The 21,966-nt window shown below is 53.1% G+C and overlaps 1 protein-coding gene across 1 annotated transcript in view; it reads right to left on the reverse strand.

The window, feature by feature from the left end:
- TBCD (tubulin folding cofactor D) overlaps positions 1-21,966 on the reverse strand; it is a 176,301-nt gene that overhangs the window by 14,231 nt on the left and 140,104 nt on the right. Inside the window, exons 23-33 of the mRNA XM_082602994.1 lie at positions 21,596-21,627; positions 13,464-13,526; positions 12,457-12,533; positions 10,934-11,006; positions 8,411-8,529; positions 7,116-7,207; positions 6,271-6,411; positions 2,599-2,682; positions 1,923-2,081; positions 1,706-1,844; positions 453-574 (exon numbers count right to left, since the gene is read on the reverse strand). Of these exons, the coding sequence (XP_082459120.1) occupies positions 453-574; positions 1,706-1,844; positions 1,923-2,081; positions 2,599-2,682; positions 6,271-6,411; positions 7,116-7,207; positions 8,411-8,529; positions 10,934-11,006; positions 12,457-12,533; positions 13,464-13,526; positions 21,596-21,627 (1,101 nt within the window). The remainder of the gene's footprint in view (positions 1-452; positions 575-1,705; positions 1,845-1,922; positions 2,082-2,598; positions 2,683-6,270; positions 6,412-7,115; positions 7,208-8,410; positions 8,530-10,933; positions 11,007-12,456; positions 12,534-13,463; positions 13,527-21,595; positions 21,628-21,966) is intronic.

Below are 21,966 nucleotides of genomic sequence, written 5' to 3' on the forward strand. Positions count from 1 at the left end.
TGCAGGAAACATCCCCAATTCTGAGGTAGGGCTTTTGGGTCTACACTCCATCTTCTTGGAAAAGCAGTTAACAAAATGCTACAGCAAAAACATTTAGAAAACAGGTCACGTTCCAATCCTGGCAGGCTGAGATCTCATCTTCTCAATGGTCGTGGTTGTGTGTGAACGTGTCTGAACAGTGGCACCGACATGTCAGTGTGCGTGACCAGGGAGCACCACAGGCCAGAACCACACGAGCTCTCCTGGCTCACAGCCTCTGTCACTTTACTTCCAACGTATATAACCGGCCCAGAGTGCAGGCTGCGAGGGGCCCGGGAGGTGACTCTGGTCATGCCTGTGCCTGGCTGTGCCCACGTTCCTCACCTGGGCCCACCCTACCTCCCCTCAGAACCCTGCTGGGAAATGAGACCCTGGGGATCTGAGAAACCACTGCAAACAGCACCACCACTCACCTGTCGTTCAGAAGGCTGTCCTCAAAGACCCGCAGAAGGGTCCCAGTGAAGTCCTCCAGGGCTCGCGGGTCGTTCTGAATCCCCTTCATGTACTCAAAGAGGCCCTGTGTTGAGTACCTGACCTGTAATACGGCATTCTTGTGAGAGGGACAAGACCACCCCGCTCCTGGCACCCCCTGCCCCAAGGCTGGCCGCGGTGACAGACTCAAAACATCCGCTACAGAGCGTGAGGATCCCTCAGAGCCTGTCCCGGCCGGGGGTGAGCGCGGCCACAGTGCAGACACCCGAGTCGGAAACGCAGCTCTGGACGCAACAGCTCAACCCAAGCCCTCACGTGCTGTTGCTAAGTTTGGACCCTTAGGTGTGCGGTATCTGGGCGACCACCGCTGCTGGGGAGCAAAAGCAAAGGCAACTCCCCTCAGGTCAACAGCTAACACCATCGCACGACCAACACCCAACTGGTGAGTCCTCACGAAGGAGTCTGCAGAGCAAGAAAGCAGATGCAGGCCTCCCTCTGACAGCAGACACTGGATCACATGACACAGAATGTAGGAGGATGTTGTGCGTGAATTATTACAGAGAAATGCAGTCACGAAGATGAGCATGCGATGGAAAAGCACGAGAAACCGAATGGTAATGAAGATACAATTACTGAAACACCAAACAGTGCAACAGTGGGAGGGAACGAGCAGGCTACACAGAACAGCAGAAACTGCAGTAATTTGAAAAGAAGCGTGAAGGCGGAGAGAATGGACTGGGGGGGGTGATGAGGACGGTGGAGAACTTTCCAGAAGTGACGAAAACCACGAATCCACCGGTTCAGGAAACACCAAATCAGGGCCCAGGGAGCGATGAGGGGCGAGAGGGAGGGGCCCACGCAGGGCCGACAACACAACAGAACAGAGAAAACACAACGAACCACCACGAAAATGCATAAACAGGAAACAGGAACCTGGAGAGACAGGTTGGGGAACCGTGGGGCGCTTGATGTGCAGGGAGGGTGAATCGAGGCCGGCAAAAAAGCCCGGGAGCGCAGGAGCTGCACGCATCTGTATCTGCATCTGCAGTTTCCCTGCCGCTGAGCTCACGCCCCACACGCTGTCCAGTGGATCAGGGGTAACGCCCGCCCCCCACCTGCCCCGCAGGCACCCTGAGCCCCGGCAGAGGCTCCTGAAGGAAGGATGGAAGGAAGGAGGCAGCGCTCCCTCTCGGGAAGGCAGCGCGAGAGAAGGCCCACCAAGGCGCCTGCTCACCGTGGACTCGGTCAGGCCGCCCACGGACACGGCCAGCCCCAGCAGCACGTGGTAGCGGTAGGCAGGCAGCCCCAGGAGCTGGGCCATGCGAGGGAAGGCCTGCGATGGTGCGCCCCAGTTCACAGAGGCCACAGTGGACCTGCAAGACAGAAGCACGAGCTGGAGGGGCCGCCCCGCTGGGAACAGAGCTGCCCCACCGGGAACTCAGTGCCAGTACCTGGGGAAAAGCCTCTCCAGCTCCTGCCGGTGGGGCACGTGGGGGATGGCGGGGCCGTCCCAGTGGAGCAGCGCCAGGAACACACGGGCTGCGTGCGCCCGGAACCGGTCGATCTTCTCACTCGCCTGCTGGGCTAAGCAGCACATGATCCGCTGGCAGCTGCAAACCGAGAGCGCAGGGTTAGCTCGGCTGGAACGTGAGAGCGGGCACACGCGCCACCCTGGCTGCGGGTGGGAACGGGATCTGACAGCCCAGAGGCCTAAGTGGGAGGTCTAGAGTAGAAGCAGTGAAGACTGATAGGGCTACCGGTTGGGTGGTGTGTGAGAAGAGACGGAAGAAATGGGAGGACGGGGTGCCTGCAGCCAGAGGAGGAAGTCGGGGTGATGATGCTGAGGAAGCAACGCCCGGGTCTCCTCAGGGGCCTCGGCAACAGAAGGGGCACGGTGATCCCAGGCCAGCAAGGTACCCAGAGGCAGCCCGGTGTCCAGGGAACCAATGGGGGACAGGATGGCCAGTCCCCAGCAGCAGCAGGCGCTCGGCACAGGAGTCCTGAGCCAGGAAGCTGGCTGTCCTGCAACAGGCCTGGACCCTGAGGGAGGCCTAGCCAGGAGCAGGGGCTGTGGTGTCAGGAGGGAGGACCCGGGCAGACCCTCTCCACGCGGCCGGAGACACTCACACTGGGGCCTCGATCAGCTCTGGCTGGTCCCTTGCCAGCAGAAGAGTCAGGTCCATAAGACTCGTCATGGCAGCCTCGCGGACCCTGCAGAGACATGGAGGGGTGAGGCGCCGGCTTCCTGCCCCAGGAGCTATGTGACCATCAGCCACTCTGCGTGGTCGGGTTCAGACACCCTCAACCCAGGGCAAGAAACATGTAGGAGGCTCGACAAAGGCCGCCGGCAGCCTTTCCTCGAGAAATATTTCTCTCACACATTACCTTGAACAAAGACACCTGTTTGACACCTGAAGACTAATGGCCAGGTCCCAGCAAACTCTCTCACAAGTGCACACACAGAAACAGCACTGATTTTCCCATGAACCTTTAAATACAAAATATACCCACTCTACAAAGCTTTTCTCAGCAGAAAAACTCTTAAGGGCTTTTCGAGGGACAGATGTATGTAGAGCAGCTCATGTTTACTGGCCTAACTCCAGAGTGAAAGCATCATTTTAAACTTGGGACAAAGAACACTCAACCCAGGTCAGACACAGCTGGGCAACAGGGACCACAGACACTGCCCCACGTCGCCAGGGCCGGCAGGTCCTATATGACTGGGGCGCCCACCCTCCCGCCAAGGAGCGCGCACCACATGGGAGATAGCCTGTGCTGTTCGGATCTGCACGGACAGAGGCCCAGCAGCCAAAGCACTGAGTGCAGGTGTGGTGGTGCTCGGAGGCATGAGACGGACACAGGCCGGGGCTGAGGGAGCTGGACACGCTCAGACACCAAGGTACAGCCGCCAGCCAGCTGCTGCTCAGGACACAACACGCACGACCTTCTGGAGGTGCCAGGGTGGGTCAGGGCATAGAGGGAGGGAGGACAGAGCTTCCCCCCTGGACCCCCAGAGCCCAAGGGCATAGCACTACAGGGAAAGGCCGGCGAGAGGAAACAGGAGTGGCTAAAGCCTGCAGCACACGCCCCTCGGGCCCTCACCAGCTCCTAACTGGAGAAGCACAGGGTGCGGGTCCAAAACCCCAGAAGCTGGCAGCTGGGGGGGGCACATGTGCAGGAGAAGGGCCCTGGGAAGCCCCTCAGTCAGAGCTGCGGGTGTGGGCAGGGGAAGGGCCGCCAACCCCAACCCTGAGGACAGCAGGTGACCCACCCACACAATAGGGTGCCTGACAAAAGGAAACTTAAATCTTGCTACAAGGAAATTACACAACCCAAAATCTCTGCAATTTTGAACTCACAATTTCTGGATTTAGTTAAAAGTTACAAGGAATGTTAAAAAAAAAAAAGACCAAGTGTTAACAATAATGAGAAAGAGAAGACGAGAGAAATAGACCCATGGGTGACATGGATATTGGACTAAATGGCCAGTCTTTAAAGTAACCATGAGGAACACGCTGAAGAAAAAGAAAGAAAGATGGAAAACATGAAAAAGATGAAGACTTTCTACAGAGAATTAGGATCTCTGGAAAAGGACCCAACACTGCAGAGCTCAGATAAACCTCTGGAATTAAAGATTCACAGAGGGGACTTCTGCATGTGCACAGCACTGGCTGGACCTCCTCTGTTCACTTTATGTTCCGCGTGCTCTGGGGGCAGCCACGGTGGCAACTGTGACACCAATGAAAACCCACTGCCCTTCTGGCTTGAACCGTGCAACCAGGGTCAGAGAGTAAAGGGCTCCCCTTAAAGGGGCCTGAGAAGGGGCCCCCACGCTCACAGAGGACCGCCACCCGCACCACCACCACGCAGGCAGCACAGCAGAACCTGAGCGGCCGCCCATATCGGGTGAGGCGGAGACCACGGTGCTGTACTCAAAGCGGGCCCACTGCCTGCTGCGAGGCCACCAGCACCCTCTGGGAGGATGAAGCAGAACCAAAGCGTCCTCAGCAGAACCCTACCAGTGTCCAGGAGCCGCTCTAGAGCCACATGCCATGCAAAGAACCAGGAAGAGTGGCTCAGTGTCCAGGGCAGACACGTGAGCCCTGGCTGTGGTCAGAGCATCTTCACCCGCACAGACCCTAAAAGGCACGGCTGCCACGGCCTCGTCCCACCGAGGACAGGGCAACAAAGGGCTCAGGTGGCCGTGCTGGGGCCTCCCTGAGGACATGGGCCCGGGGAGGTGCCGTGGCCTCCTTGAGAGCCCCCATGCTCCCACCGTCTGGGAGGACCCCGGGGTTCTGGATATGCTGTGCAGACACGTGCACAGTCCTCAGGCCCCCACGGGAACCGTGCCCCAAATGCCATCTCAGGACAGAAGAAGGAAAGGAAAGCAGCGGGTGAGATAAGGCAACACTCCTGGTGGATGAAGAGGCAGGAGAGGCCAGCAGACACACAGAAGGGGGAAGAACCCAACCAGGAATGTTACTAATGAAAATACAAGACGAAATTAAAGCTACTTTTCGCATAGTTGTAATAAACAAGTAAACCACTTCCTCTCAATGTCAGCGACACCTCACCCAGTGCTCGGCCCACGGTGAGCCCCTCGTCAAAAGGCACGTTTAGGGCTTCCCTAGTGACGCAGTGGTTGAGAGTCTGCCTGCCGATGCAGGGGACACGGGTTCGTGCCCCAGTCTGGGAGGATCCCGCATGCCGCGGAGTGGCTGGGCCCGTGAGCCATGGCCGCTGAGCCTGCGCGTCCGGAGCCTGTGCTCCGCAACGGGAGAGGCCACAGCAGTGAGAGGCCCACGTACCGAAAAAAAAAAAAAAAAAAAGGCACGTTTACAGGGGGATCTTGAAGGAGAGAATGTGAATAAAAACACTTAGAAGAGGTTCCAACATAAGCTGTAGGAGAACCTCTCAGCTTCTCCAAAACGGCAACTTGGTCTCTTATTTCTAGTAAACAGAAAGGTACTTTTGAAACCTTGGAAAGGAAATACAAGCGAATCCAGGCAGGGATCCGAGCACAGAGGCGTGAGCTTCTTCCCCGTGCTCGGCTGACAATGACACAGGCCTCCTTCAGGTCAACAAGCAACTGAAGGGCTCCTCCCAAGACTGAAATCTGTGCACCTCAATTCTTATCCCCAGTCTGGCAGGAGCCAAGATGATGACGGGATCCCTGGAGAACTACCCAGGTGCTCCCTACTCCCCTTCCCCAAAATGGTTTCAGATGCTTCCTGCTTTGAACAGTTGTGTGGGGGCTTTGTGTGAACTTTATTAGGTAAAACTGGAGAGCAGACAACTGGGGCTTAGACGAGGGAGACACAACAATGTTTGTATTTTATGAAGTTAATTTTTTTTTTTTCAGTGAAGAGCAGGACAGGGACTTCCCTGGCGGTCCAGTGGTTAAGAACCCACCGTCCAATGCAGGGGACACAGGTTCGATCCCTGGTCAAGGAACTAAGATCCCACATGCCGCGGGGCAACTAAGCCCGCACGCTGCAAGTACTGAGCATGAGAGCCACAACTAGAGAGAAGCCCACGCTGCAACAAAAGATCCCACATGCTGCAACTAAGACCCAACACAGCCGAAAAATAAAATAAATAAATAAATATTTAAAAAAATTTAAAAAAAGAGGAGGATGCACACACAAGAGCACAAGAGACTGGGACAGAAACCTCGGCTGCCCTGGGAATAAAGGGTCCAGGCTGGGGCCAGGGCAGCAGCATGAACGCCCCATCTCCGGCCTCAGCGGGACATTCTGAGAGGAGCAGGGGATGAGGATAGCGCGTCCGCCTCACCATGCTCCCACGTCCCCGCGGCTGTCTGTGGTGTAATCGCTCAGGCAGCCCAGCAACGTGCAGTAAACCTGGGCAACGTCCTCCCTGCACACAACCTCGTCTGGAGTCCCTTCTGATTGCACACCGACAGTCTGGCAAATCCTGAAATTAAAAACATGGGAAACATAGCTAATGTCTGCGAATCCCATGCAGGCTCTCCTGTCTCTCTCATCATTTTGGCCTGACGTGTCTTTCCTGACAGGATGACCTCTGAACAGACCCATAACTCGGAGTCAGACTCAGAATCCCCAAGTTCCTCCCACACTGTCGTAATGTTGAGTGACGCTCTTCTCCAAGCCACATTTCTAGTGTCTACAGTTTCAGGGTGCACGGGGTGGATGGGTAGGGGGGTCCGTGGCTGGTCCCACCATCCTGCAGAAGGGGCTCCGCCCGGGCTCGTGGGGAGAGAAAGGGCGGCCCCTCCCGACGTGTGCGTGTGTGACTAGTGTCAGCGTTCCCTCCACATGTGCCACTCCCCGTCCTGGGGGCCGCGGTCTCGAGTGGAAAGCTCAGCCCCAGTCCCTGAGCAGGTCCAGTGTCCCCAAAGCACAGAGATAAGCATGCTATGGGTTTAATATTCATTATAATTATGACAAAACTGTAACGATCCTCTATGAGTTGAAATGTTCTTGGACAATCCTCTCAAGAGAGAAGAAACTAGAAAATAAAAAATAACATTTGCCTCAAAGTAGACTCAGCCCCCAAGACTGGGCTTCTCATACAAACTGCCGTGAACGTCCCTTCGTGCTCGGTCGCTGGCTTCCTAGAGAACAGCGGCTTTGGGGAGGAAAACCTGCAGGGCTCACCTAGCGATTGCCTTCAAAGCATCCCGCCTGGACTCAGCAAAGCTCACGTCCTCGGGAGAAATGTGGGTAACAGCACTCAAGCCTGCTAGAATCTGAAAAGCAATGACAAGTCATCAACAGAACTGTCAGCCTCAAGGTGAATGTACTTTTCACGCAAGTGGAGTCCTGGCCTGGTGCCCTGCTGCTCCCAGAATGTAGCACAGCGCGGCCGGTGGCCGTCCGAGTGGGCCATGCGCCCCAAAGAACACACGGTGCGGGGAGAGGGGGTTGCCTCCAACCCTTCCCACTGCTGGGCTCCCACCCCCACCCCACCCCCTGGCGCCCAGGCGGCCTCTGCAGATCTGCCTCCTCCTCCGGGGCAAGACCCTGCACTCGCGGCCAGCATCCCCTTCTGCCCCCGGCTTGGAGGTGAAGCACAGGGCACACAAAGCACCTGGCTTCTCCCATCTCCACCAGTTACTTCTCCAAGGGGCAGTTCAGTTCTAAAAGCCACATGTTTCAAATAGATAAGCCCCAGAGCAGGCTTTGGATGGTCTGTCCCCACTCTCGGTATGTAAGTTGGTCTAGTGCCTCAGATCCTAAGGTGTCCCGGGCAGGGACAGGTGATACAGGTGAGGGGCATGTGTGCGCCAGGCACTTGGCAGCAGCGACATCTGGGAGGTGGGCTGGCAGGACCATGACTGATGTCTGAGTTAAGGGAGAGGGGAGCATAAGCATAAGAGATTGGTGGGCTGAGGCCAGCTGGGTCTCCAGGGTCTGACTCTGGCACCCACTCTCCCAGAGCTCAGGACCAAGTCGGGGTGTCAGGAGAGCTGATAGATCACCCCTGAAAGGAGACAGGCCAAGGATGGTGGAGCTCAAGGGAGAACCCCCCTGCCCCCAGCCATGCCAGAAACACAGGGGCCAGTGCTGCGGAGAAAGGGCAGCTCCCTAGGGAGGAGTCCTGGGGTGGGAGACCCAGCGCCCTTTACCACGGCCACAGGGGAGGCCAGCATTTCCAGACAAGGCTGGAGACATTCGTTCTTAACGCAGAAAACACTGGGTGATGCACCACAGACAAGTAAAGGCCAGGTGTGTTTCCATGGAGGCCGCAGCTCCCTACCCAGCCTGGGAGTCAGCCATCCTGAGTCTCCTTCAGGGGAGAACGTTAACCGGGCTCTCAAAGACCACTTGCTGCCCCCCGTGCTCCCATCCCCTTTCTTGTACACACACGTGCTGGCTTTCAGGAATTCCTTCCGCCCACAAACCCCGCTTGGGTCTCACACGACACCCCACCACGCTCAGGCCAGACTCACCTGCCGGAGCCGGCCCTTCAGGATAAAGGCCGGCAGGGCGCCCAAGGCCAGGGCAAAGCCACAGCGAGCCATCTCCTCGGGGCTCTGAAGTTCGGCGAGATACTGCTTTACCAGCTCCTCTGAAAAAAGATGGAACCAGAAGGTGACCACTGTTGTCCATTATCCACAAGACACACTCTTCACATAAGTTCCAGAACACAAGCAAACAGTGCTGAAGGAAGAAGGGAGGAGCTACTGAGGCTCCTAAAGTAGATGTATTTTCAAAGTGGTGTAAATCAAAACAGATTGAAGAAAAGAGTACTTATTGGGTGGTTTTAAGGTTTTCGTAAGCATTTTAATACATGATTTCACTCCTGGGAAAATAAAGCCAAGACAGTTTTAACAGTAGTCAACAGAGTCAAATTTTCGTTTTTTATTCACTGAGAACACAAATGCCTTCCTCAGAAATGAGGATACTTCCTCAAAGACTGAGAGCAAACGTGGTTCCAAGCTGGACCCCCAGGGCTCAGCGCTCGGACACAGCAGGGGTGCAGGGACTGCTCTGCACAGGACACCCAAGGCTGGTTGGGCAGAAACAGGCAGAGCAGTCAGCCAGGCTGAGTGAGAGCACAGGGCGGGGAAAACAGACCTTCCCACACGAGAAAAAGCCCGTCATGGGAACTGCAAGAGTACCTGGAACAGAGGTTGTGAGAGGGAGAAATGGGAAAGGGGGCCCTCAAAGTCCAGGGTGTGATTCAAGAATTCTAGGAAGTGAAGTGGAAAAACCAGATCTGTTCTCTGAAAATGCAGCTCAGAAAGTCAAGAAAGGCCAGACACCCTTACTCTATTACCTACCACAACCGAAGAGATTCTTGTTATCACTGCTTACATTTCAACGAAGCATGACTTCTGTAATGTAAATGTGAAAACCTTACATCCTCATATATTAGGATAAGAAAAAAAAACTGGAACTCCACTTGTACGTACACTAAGGTGATATCTTTGGTGGAACTTAAAACAACACACTTCGGCAGCAGCTGAAAATCCTTCTCTACAGCTCACTTGAGTTTTAACAATAACATGTTAATTTCAGAATGTCCTTTGTTTTTATAGTCAGAGTGACATGGCATGTTACCCTTTTCTTAGGCAAAAAGTAAAATATGATTTGATCATCCCAATTTAATATAAAGTAACATTACATTAGTCCCTCAATATCCAAGGGGGACTGGTTCCAGAACCCCCCAAGGAAAACAAAATCCACAGATGCCCAAGTCTCACCATAAAATGGTGCAGTGCTTGCATATAACCCACGCACACTTCCCATACGCTTTAAATCATCTTTGGTGATGTGTGATACTTAACACAATGCCAGTGCTGTGCCGATCGCTGTAAATATAATGTCAATGTTACGCAAATAGGTGCCTACACAGAAAATTCAAATTTTACTTTTTGGAACTTTCTGGATGTGGAACCCGCAGATACAGAAGACCAACTGTGCATTCTGTCTCTTTATGTAAAATTGCCTACAGCAAAGGAACACAGTGTAACATCATTAGTTTGGAAAGTCTGTCAGAAGATCAAATTACAAAATATTTTCTTATTTTTGAAAAAATTCACAGAAAGTAGATTTAGACTATTGCACTCATGATTCTTCTACACTTACGATAATTTCTAAAGTGTTTGACTTTTGAAGTGACTGTAGTGCATGTTCTATAAAATGGTATAAAGGAAAGCTATGGGGCCACATAACATGTGAATATGAAGCTTCTTCATACAAAACTAACACTCTTGAACTAGACCCTACAAACAGGACCATGTGATGTGTGAGATAAACTCCAGCTTAGAGGTGCTTCTGGAAAACCCAACTGATGCAATGACGCGTAGTGAGGCAGCTACACCAACACTGCTCCCGTGAAGAGGAAAAGAGCAAAAGTATTAACACGTGAAGGACACTTGCCGGAAAAGTGCTGCCATGGGTCATACAAAAATTCTAAAACGCACTACACTGAACAGAAAAGTCAACGAAGTAATCACTAAGTGGACAGACTCCAAGGAGAAAGCATGAAATCAGGAGGATGTGGCAGGACAGCAGAAGCAGACGACTCTGAGCTGACAGAGCCTGGGAAACGAGTGTGGAAAACAGTCACCCAACAAGGAAGGACGGGCACCAAGGGACGGGGTGGAAGAGCGGCCTCCACAGAGACAGGGAGCTCCACCATGTAACGGGAGCCTCCAAAGCACAAAACGGCGGAAAGCTGACTTAAAAACAGAATTTAAGCAAACGCTGCTGAAATACGTAAGGGTTGATTCTACACGTAAAGTGGTAACATCCAGGAAAGTGGACCCCACGTAGCCTGCAGAGAGCCCCTCTGGGCGCCAGGCGAGGGTGGGACGGGCTGAGGAGGAGGGGGTGTCTCCACGGCCTGGAGCCCACTCTCCCCCGCCCCCCCCAGGCCCCATCCACAGTGCAGCGGGAGGGGCACCCAAGCACCACTCACCACCCCAGCCGCGGAGGATGCGGGCTGAGGGCAGGCGCCCACTCACCCTGTGCAGTGGAGTCCGCCTCCCCAGAGTGGTACTCGGTGCAGAGGGCGGCCAGGGCCGACACAGCCGCCTCCTGAAACGAAGCAGATGTGAGTGAGCGGCAGGCTCCCGGCCCAGGAGCAGCTGGGCAGCCCTGCGATCAGGCCAGTGACTCGGTTTGAAAGACCCAGAGGCTGAATGACGTCATCCTTTCCAGTACATCTGCTGGTCATCAGTCACATACGGTCATAACTTTAATATTCTCTGCAACTAATACACTGAAGAGAAAACGATTATTTCCTCCACACAATGCAAATTCCATGTCTTCCAATGTGAACAGGTAACAATAAAACGTGGCATTTTATTCTTTCCCAGCAGAAGTAACGAAGGAAAAGTATGGTAAACACCCAGAAGCAACGTGGCAAGGCCCCCAGGTGGGCCATGTACAGACCTCGTTTGGAGAGGAGTTGGGGTCCATGGGTGCTGGGAAAAGGGGGGGCTGGATGAGGAGAAAGGGCCAATCTGAGGGTGGGGCAGCGAGAGGGACAAAGCGCAGGTGCGGGGCTCACACCGCATACAGGACCCTCCTGTCGCCTCCACGGTCACTCACCTAAGCCTTTCTCGATCGTACAGTGAGGGGCAAATGCTGGGTTCATGTGCTCTTCCTGCTGCTCCCCCAAACCAGGGAGCCCCGGCAGAGGTGCTGGGGAAGGGATGTCCTCATACAAATCAGAGGAGCAGACCAAACCATGATCACGGCTGGTATGAATCAACTATGAATATGTTTTTAAAAGGAAATTCTAAGGCACTGATTGTGAAGAACTCAAATTCAACTAGTAAAACTGTACCTGGGTTCTACAGAATGATAAAGTTACTTTAAAAAAAGGAGGGGGGCTGAAGGTTTGTTCTATTAACCCAGCAGAAATGCTGAGCCACACAGGAGGCTGCAGAACTGTAGGGAGACCAACATGTACCTTCACTCCTTCATCCTCAATATCAAAGCCTAGTCATTATCAATACCCAAGACTGTTATCTCTGCAAGGGGTTAGGGGTTGCAGTGCTGCTAGTCCACAGTTCACCTGTCCTGGGGCAGGACAGTAGTGGCCACTGGGACGGGGACACACACACACACACACACACACTCTCTTGCTCGCTCGAAATGACTAACGCTGACGTGCTGACATGATTCTGGATGCAGTTTGCTCATCAGTACATGAACATCACGAACAGAGCTTCCAACCCCAAAATTCTACAACTCAATAGGACATAGAGTGTATAGGGAAAATGTTTGTAAGGTAAATGTAATAAAGCCAGAAACAGTAATAAAAAATTTAAATATTCTGGTAAATAATGGCTGCATTAGTTTTCTTGATCATAAATTACAAAGACAGTATCATCCAGAATTCCAAAGGTAATTATGGCATTTACCAATCATGTTGGTCTATAAAAGGGAATCATAATGCACGCAGCCCTTTGAAACAAACACTAAAATAAGTAATTATTTCTACACAGTGCAACAGCCAGAAAGCCCTTGCTCCCCACACCTTTATCCGTTGTCGAGAGTGACTTGAAATGAGGTGAAGGTTTCTCAAGGTGTCGTTTATCAGCCACTGCCAGCCATCTGTCAAAGAGACAAATTCATCAGTCGGTAAAGAACATTTGTATGAAATTAAAAACAACAACACACAGATCTTCTTCTACCTCTCAAGTCAAAGTAGATGGTGACCTTTGAGAGGAACCTGGAGGAAACCTAAGGTACACGTTCTCCAGACCTAACAAAATTCTAAAGGCCCTCGCCCTCTCCACCTGAAGGGGGAAAGTCGTCTTTCCGCTGTTGAAATGTGAAAACTGTCATGTGGGGAAGTTTTTGTTCTTTTATCACACCTTCAGGTTTCAGGTGGTCTTTTCCTGTACCTCTCCCCCGAACAATCCCTCCAGACCCCCACCAATAAAGACCCAAACATTCAATTCAATTAGATCCAATACTCGGAAACAAACACTGTATCTGTTCAATTTTTTTTTAAGTTACACAACTTCTGAGGCTGCAGACCAAAGAGCCAGGACAGCCCAGCGGTGGAGGTGACCCCGAGGCTTGTCTTACTGCGTCTCCGTGGCCAGGTGCCATGGAATGTGGAGAGGCTCCCAGACCCGCACAGGGGCCTGGCCGCCACCCCCAGGGAGAGCCGTGGCAACTGCTGGCCCTCCCCTAGTCCTGTGAGAGAGTGCCCCTCAGGCTTGCACCATCCATCTGGGAGAGGAACAGCCAAGAATGCCAGGTGCTGGGCACGGCCGTGACAGGCAGAGCCCCAGTCAGCAGCTCTGAGGAAGGAGCTTGACCCCTTGGAAGAGAAGGGAGAGTCTCTGTTTTTGTGGGGAGAGTGTGGTAGATGCTCACTGTTTACAATGGGTTCTTATAGCAACTTCAAAACAAGGATTCTAACAGGATGGAACTTTCCCATCCACCCTAACAGGTTGACCTTCACTTTTTAAGCTGAAGTAGTTCTGGAAGAAAAGGCCACTATGTGAATCACTGGAGAAGACAGGCACTTACCGATCACAGCGTCACCTCTGAAGGGCATTTTGGAAAGGGACAAGTTTTCTATTAAAATGCACACTAGGAAGAAAAAGGATGAACACAATGTCACTTCCCCATAAGTGCCCATCACAGCACCTACCCTGCTGCACCTGAGCCCAGAGCAGCAACACCAACCCCCCTCCCCACACCCCCTCCCCATGCCTTGGTGCTGGTGTCTGGAAGCAAGCCCCCAGAATGGCCTCAGCACAGACCTGGCCCAGGCTCAGGGGCAGCTCCAAGACCCACGAGGAGCAGCATCAAGCGGGTGCCCTCAGGGAGCCCCACACAGTCAAGGGAGTGCTATATGGAGGCTGTAGGTTTGACCCCCATACGAATCCCCAAGGATGACTCAACGCAGAGGACTTGGCTGCTGGGCCATCGACACCCACAGGTTACCAGGAGCTGTGGCTGAACAGCAGGCACCTGCCCAGTGAGGACCACAGAGAAGCAGGTTCTGCTGGGGCACGGGGGCTCCAAAGACAAAGGAGATGCCCCAGTCTCAGGTCAGCACCAGGGTCAGGACGGGGTCAGAGGAGGTAACATTTATCATCCCCATAGGGTGGTCCCCAGATGAGCTGCGGTATTCAAAGCTCTGGTAAATTCCCCACCTCTGTGAATAATGTAGTGTCCGTGTTTATAACTGAACTACCACGTCTGTGGGTGGGAACATGGCCAGTATAGCTACTGACTGGCCACGACTGCAAGGATGCCTGAGCTTCCGTCTGGTGGCCACACTGTGATGGTCCCGCCACCAAGGGGGCTCCACCATGGGGACCACTGCAGTGACCTGACCTGCCCGACGCACTGCCTGGCACCCGCCGACACCTGCCGACAGGCCACGTGCCCCAGCCCATCGTGACCACACAACTCCTCACGCGGCCCACTCACGACACAACAAGAGGGCAGCCTCTGCACTCCCACCTTTGTCACTAAAATAGAAACAGCGTAGTGGTTTCTTCCTACTGAGTAAGTAACTTACATTTGCTGAAAAAAATCTAACACTACAGAAAAATAAAATAGAAAACTACCATTGACATTGTGGGGGCCATGCATTTTGGGGGTCCCCCCATGGACCCTCACAGGCTGAGAGGGCACAGGCACACCTCCCTGTCGGCTCTGTGCCCCCACTCCTTCTTTGTCACCGAGCTCCCACCTGACCCTGAGACTAAGCTGAGCTGGAGCATGGCTCCTGCACCTCCCTCCATGCTCGGAGGGTCACAGACCACCGACACCCCACACGGCCAGGCTGGGCTGGGTGACGCTGCAGCAACAAAGCCTCAAGCTCAGCATCCATGGCAACAAAGGCTCCCCCTGTTCATGCTGTACATCTGTCACGCATCAACAGGGGTGCCCGTCACTGTCACCCAGGGACCCCAGTGACAGGTGGCGGCCACCATCTGAAATGCTGCTAGGCTAGTGAGGAAGCCAGCTCTGCAGAGTCTGCGTGAGCATGGAAGGCTCCCGACAGAGTGGCACCATCCCTCCTCCTCACAGCTCCTGATCACACCATCTGTGACCACAAACGTGGCCCTACCCAGCACGAAGGGGCCCGGGGGCCAGAGGCGGGAGGTTCCAGCAGAATCAGGACGGACACAGGCCCTCGCACACGGCTCCCGCCGCCAAACTGCTCTTTCTCAAACAACATAACCAACCGCTGGAGAGCCCACGCTCTTTAGTAGACAGGTAACATCCCACACTATGGCTGTGAAACAATTTATTCAGTATTTCCTGACGGGCTAAGCTCTCCTTCCAGTTTTCGTCACTTCAAACAAGGTGGCCACACATATCCCTGTCGGCACACAGACTGCCTGTCTGCACATCAGGTTGCCCATCACCCTTACACGTTTTTTGGGTGCAGAGTCCCAGGAGTGGCCCTGCAGGGCAGAAGACTGCACATTTCTAATCATAAGAGACACCGCCCACAGCAGCCTGAAAAGACCGTAACAAGGCACACTCCAGAGCGAGAACCCCATCGGCAGCAGGGCCACCAAGCCCTGATGTAGCCAACGTGACCGAGGAGACACTTTCTCCTCGTGGAGCTAATCAGCATCTCCCCAGTGACCAGACGAGGCTGGGCACCCGTCACCAACTCAGAGCCCACCTGGGTCTACGCTCAGGTGAAGTGTCCACTTACCTGCATGGCCCAATTCTCAGCTGGATTGCTTATCTTCTATTGGCAATTTAAAAAGTCTTTGCAGCCTATAAATAACAACTTCACCTTTCAACTGCTATACGTGTATTACCTCTAAATCTATGTTTTGTCTACTAATTTTATACATGGTCTATTCCGCCATACGAAAGCTTTTAATATTCATTTAAACAAACTATTTTCTGTTGCTCTTTTCTACCTGCAGAACTACTGTTAATTCTGTTAGGTGGTTATGTGCCAAGAGCCAAAAACAAAATGAAACAAATTTAAAAAACAAAAAAGTGTTTACCAGTTAGAACTAACCAGTACAGTTTTGCTACAACACAGTGTCTGCATCTGCTTTATAATTCTGGGGTTGGGACTGGTAGGAATATGCTGAGGGAACAGATAAAACAAGAGGAGCAAATATTGATGCTCACTGAAGCTGGGGGCCTGATACATGGGACCCATTACTCTATTTCTCTTTGCTTTGTGTAGATTTGAAAACTTCCAAATTAGGAAGTTTTTTTAAGGACCATCGTGATCCTCTAATGTCTCCTAAAATTTCTTTAAAGTTTTTTAAATTATATTTTTTATACTGAAATTTTTAGTTAATCAGTTAAGTTTCTGTTAATCAGAAGTTTAGTTTTGTATATGTGTGCGGTAGGGACACAGTTTTGTTTCTTCCACATGGCCCCTTGTGACATCATCATCCACTCAATAAACTGCCCTCTTCACCGAGGTTGGAAACACGTCTTCTTTGTCACAGGTCAAATCCCATATATGCTTTACTTCCGATTCTCTCTTCTATTTTGCCAATCTATTCGCCTGCTCCTAAGAAATGCCATTCTGCTTTGAACAGAGCAGTTCACAGGACATCTTAAGGACTGGAGAATCCAAGCCTCATTATTATTAAAAATAATTTTCTTGGATATTCTCCCTGCATATGAACTTTAAATGTACTTTATCAGGTTAAAAAAAAAAGAAAAAAACAGCACATGAGAAGATGTTCAGCATCACCACCCGTTAAGAAAATGAAATTTAACCCACAATGAAATATCACCGCAAGCCTACTAGGACCGCCAAGGTTAAAAACAGTGACAATACCGAGTGCTGGTGACAATGTGGAGAAACTGGAACTCTCTCACACATCGCTGGTGGGAATGTAAAATGGTGCAGACACTCTGGAAAGAGTCCGGCAGTCTCTCACAAAAGGAAATATATACTTAACCATATGACTCAGCAGTGAAACTCTTGGGCATTATCCCCAAGAAAAGAAAAGTTATGTTCACACAAAAACCTGTATGCAAACGTTCTTGGCAGCCTTACTCACAGTAGCAAACGCTGGAATCAGCCCAAATGTCCTTTCATGGGCAAAGGGTTAAAACAAACTCTGATGCAACCAGACAAGGAGACAAGAAAGACAACCTATGAGCACATGAACTGTCTGCAGGGGTCTCAGGGCCATTATGCTTATGGATGAAGTCAGCCTCCAAAAGGGGACACCAAGAGACTCCATCTACACAACGTGCTCGAAATGGCAAAGTACAGGGGCGAGCAGAGATCAGTGGCTGCCCGGGGGGACAGGGAGGGCACAAAGCAGGGGCAGCGGGAGGCCACGCCAGGGGCAGTCCTGCACCCCCACCGGTGCTGGCTGGACTCCTGTGAGCGCAGCTGCAGAAACCCGGACGCACGTGAAAACTGCTGAAAGCCAAGCGGGGTCTTTTGTCTGTTCGGCGGGGAGGACGCCAACGCTGACTTCACGGCTTTGACGTGATACCCCAAGATGCTGTCACCGGGGGAGGCTGGTGAAAGCAGCAAAGAGCTCTGTGTACCGACTTTGTAACTTCCTGTGAGTTGACAATTATTTCAAAATAAAAGGTTAAAAAAACGAACACACTAGGTAATACAGACCACCCCACAGCTAAGACGTTTTTAAAACACTGGACAAAATTAAAATCAAGTGCTCGGAGTCACTGCTGAGCCAGCAAGGGAGGGAAGGCCCAGCGAGGAGAGCAGCTTCTCCTTGACCTGTATCGGGGGCCCCGGAGGACGCACTACAATCCAGGAAGACGACCACGGCGTCTAGGAGCCTCAAAGGGGTGGTGGTGGTACAAACCTGGGAGTCCAGGGCTTCTAGGGGGTTTTGAATCCAAAGAACCACACCCTAGAAGTAAGTGTAAAGTGTGGGTCAGCTCGCTGAAGCCCAGCACTGAATCCCCCACGTCTGGCCAGAAGCAAAGGTAAGGCTCTCTGGGAGAAGAGATGTTTCTAGGCCTCAAAGTACTGCTGTAATTTTTCATACCCAACATCCAGGCCTTTACAACCAGAACCACAGAAGGACAAGATGATGGCATTTTTAGAGACAGATTATAAACTGTGCTTATCGTGTTCAAAGAGGTGAAAGAAATGACTGAAAACCATGACAAGGATACAGAAAATATGAAAGATAAACAGAAATTATGAAAGACAGACACACAAGAATTAAGAATTCAACAGATGGGTTCAACAGCCAATAAGACACAGCTGAGGATGTGCGGGGAGTGGCCACTCAGCCTCGAATCTTCCCAGCGCCGTCCCCAAGAAGAAGTAACGAGAGGTGGCCAGTCCCTGATCCTCCCCTTCCGTCTGTCTGCCAGGCTGGTGGCACACTCTGGGAAGCACGCGGCAGCGGCCCAGGAACGGCTCAGGAGTGCACATCCTTTCCGGCACTCGCTCCCTGTCCTAAGAAGGCAATTCTCCCGAGCTCTGACGGTGTTTGTGACGGGTGGCGGGGCGACGCAGCCGCAGCAGTCACTCTGCAGCCATGAGCAGCTCACCCAGCTGGCGTGGGAGGCTACATGCAACATGACCCCAACTTCCTGAGACATGAACTGATAAGGAAGGAACAACCACCTTGAAGGAATTCCTGAAATAGTGGCTGTCCCCAACTGCTGGGATGACGGGTGATCTTTTTATTTCCTCTTCACTGTGAGCAATGGTTTCTGTGCAAAGTCACTGCTTCAACACAAAAACAGACGCCCTGCACCCCACCCCAGGCCAAGCCAAGCCCCTAAACCCAGAAACGGTTTGCAGATCACGAGCTGTCGATGACACACAGGGGAGCGACTCAGAGTCTGAGTGTCAGCCGGTAGAAACCAGCTCATCCTTCCAGAGTCCATGCCCCAAGCGACACCCGTCAAACCCATGAGAACACTGAGCTGACACGGAGGAAACGAACCTCCCAGCAGAGAAGTCCCCGAGGGCAGGCAGGAGGCGAGAGACGCAGGCCTCAGGCGGGTCCCTCCGGGTCGGGTCGGTCTAGTGGCCAGAACACCAAGAGGTCAGCTGGCCCCGTGCACCAGGCTCGGGCCTTCCGGTCCACTCGTGCCCCAGACCTCAGCAAGGCATGCATGTGGTCGGGGGCTCACACGGGGTTTCCTGCACAGAGTCACCAGCAGTCCATCCGTAAACAAGGTGATGCCCCTCAGATCCTTGAGACTGGCCAGTTCCACTAGGAATCATCTCGGGAACTGGAATCAGGCTTTCCTAGTGCCGTTTTGTGGACTGTCTACAACATGTCTGTGCTTCCCTCTTCACATTCATAAAGAGAATCACCAAAAGCAAACTACAGCCCTTGAAGATGCCTTAGGGAAGCCTGTGCCTTACTCGACAGTAATGAACCGGGACACGAGGCCCCGCAGGCCTCGTCCAGAATCGAGCATCTGGACCGCTTTTAGAAGGGACCTCTGTTCAGCTCCCCTCCCACTGCCTCCCGTCCCAGTTCCTGCCTCCGCACCCGAGGTGGCCTTGGCTCTGACATCTGTGGGTCCAGGAGGGCAGCCCCAGGTATCTCTGCTCACAACCTGGGCAGTGCACAGTGAGTCCGCAAGCTCATGACTCAGACAACCCCTGCTCTCCTGAGATGTCTGGCTTCTCGTGAAGTCGTTCCGGCTTCGTTTCCCCTTCTCGCTGAGGGGCCCCGTCGTCTGCACCGCTGGGGTCACCCTGCATCCCTGGCTTGCCCCTCGAAGGTATGTGCGCCCCCACACAGACCCACACACGTGGCCCTGGTCGGGCCTCTTGTGCTCTGGACCCAGCAGCACCACTCCTGTCTGCCTTCAAGTCGCAAATACCCGTCGGTCCCCAGTGGCAGAGACAAGGAGCCTGTGTACGGTGGACTGGCCTGTTAATGACACTGCTTCTCATGCTGCTCCTAGGAGCCCAGGACTTCTTCCCACATTCAGGTGGGACTGCATCTCCTATGTGGTCTGACTCTGACATGTGGAGCAGTCCTGGGCAGACAGTGCGCTGCCAGGCCACGGTACGGTCAGGAGCTCTGTGACAGCTGTGGCTGGGGGAGACCCTGCCCACACGCCCTCACTGCACCCTTGGCTCCCGTGCTCAGTCCTACCCAGGCCTTACCCCACACACACCCTGCCCCCTGCCAAAGGAACTACCTGGCCACCCAGAGGCCCAGCACTCTCCAGCTTGCTGGCCACTCTGAACCCCAACACCCTCCCACCGGCCAGGGCCATCCCTTCCCCCGGGACTCCACTCGCCACGCCGCTCCTCCTTGGACGGAGGTGTGACGTGCCAGACCTGCATGAAGTCACTGTGGCCACTGGGCCCTGAATATGCACAGGCTGGGCACGAAGATCAGAGCAAGAGCTCCGGGTGGTGGGGGGCCATGGGGAGGGCCTTGCAGCTGGGTTGCAGCAGAGCCTGGCCAAGCACCGCCTTCCTGGCCTGCAGACCAGCCAAGGTCTGAGTACAGGGAGTGTCCGGAAGCTCAGCAAGGCTGTCTCTGCAGCGCCTCCAAGGATCTGCACACTACCTCTCCTCCTAACAAAACTGAGAACCCCAGTCAAGCAAGGACCGGGGCAGAAGAAGAAAGCCAGCAGCTCTTTGTGAGGAAGAGGATTTGGGACAACTGAGAGCAGCAAGGGGCCCTGTAACCCCCTTCCCAGGGGCAAGTGGCTACTGGCAGACATGAACTCTTGGAGGGGCAGAGGGGACAGGCAGGGGCACACGGGAAGAAGATCAAAACGGAACCGTGGGAACTGGCAGGGTGGAATGCTCCAGAAGGGGACAAGGGTCCCAGGATGGAAACAAACAACCACATGCACCCAAGGGTCCAGAAGATAAGTCCAGGGGACCACACCGAGCGCTCCAGAGCTCAGGCTGATCCCAACAACTGACTTCAGCCTGGCGGGAGGGGGACAGGCTGGCGCAGTTAGGACTGCAGATGCTGCCCCACCCGCCCTCTGGCGTGCCAACCAGCCCGCGTCCCTGGCCAAGCAGATGTGTTCTGTGGTCGCCCCCTGCAACCCCAGAATGCTGAAGGCACGTCTGTCATATCGACACCAACTGACCCCCACCCGCCCTCCCCCTCCCTGGGTGAGGGGCTCTCCTGGACCCTGGCCCACCATGGGGCCAGTACTGACCCGGCGCCTGATTAAGCACAGAGTCCTGGGTTTTCTAGTAGGTTTAGCTGAAAAGGCTTCAAGAAATCTAGATATTTACATGTTGGCATCTCTTGAGTTCCCTGCAAACATTTAAATATAATCTTAAGAACTGTTCTTTGCTCTACAGTTACATTTAATTATTGTACTGAAGAGGGAAAGATGGCAACATTCGACAGCCCTAACTTTATCATCCCCTTCTCACCCATCCCACCCCAGCCGCCAGCAGCCCCGTGGCTACTAAAATATATCAAAACCCACAGAAGCTGAAAATTAGAGCCTCGAGCGAACACACACAGGAGAAGCAGTGAGCTGGGCAGGCAGCCCCGGGGTTACCGTGTGCAGGCCAGGTACACCGCCACGGTAATTCTGGCCAGAAAACCACCCCGCCACTTGTCACTGCAAAGGGGCCCATCAGGGAACTTCCCAGTGTTGAAAGCAATGAAGTAAATGCCCTTAGGACATTTTGTCTTCCCTCAATGGTGGGAAAAAAGGGCCACAACCCAAAATCTGCAGCCTCCGTGGCTCAGACCTACCTGCGTGTCTCATGAGTTCTCCTCCCAGACCCCTGAAAAGTTAATGAAAACATTCAAGGTTAAATCTCCTGTTACACAAAACAACATAAAATACCCTCACCAAGAAACAAATGTAACTTCAGGCTCCAAAAAGCATTATGATGTTAAATAAGTTGCATTTGTTCTTGGAAGTATGAACTACTTTTTATGAAAATATGTGCTGTGACCGCCTTCTAGATGATTTTCAGTTTTTACTGGAGACTCTAATCACTGGTACTAATCACATCACACAATCACATATAACAAACCCCAAACACTGTTCAACTCTTACTTTGTAACAACTAAAGGAACTTAGGGCACTAGAAAGATATCATCATCCAGCAGGACTGGGG

This window comes from Mesoplodon mirus (assembly GCF_964341445.2).
Source record: "Mesoplodon mirus genome assembly, chromosome: 18".
Taxonomy (NCBI): Eukaryota; Metazoa; Chordata; class Mammalia; order Artiodactyla; family Ziphiidae; genus Mesoplodon; species Mesoplodon mirus.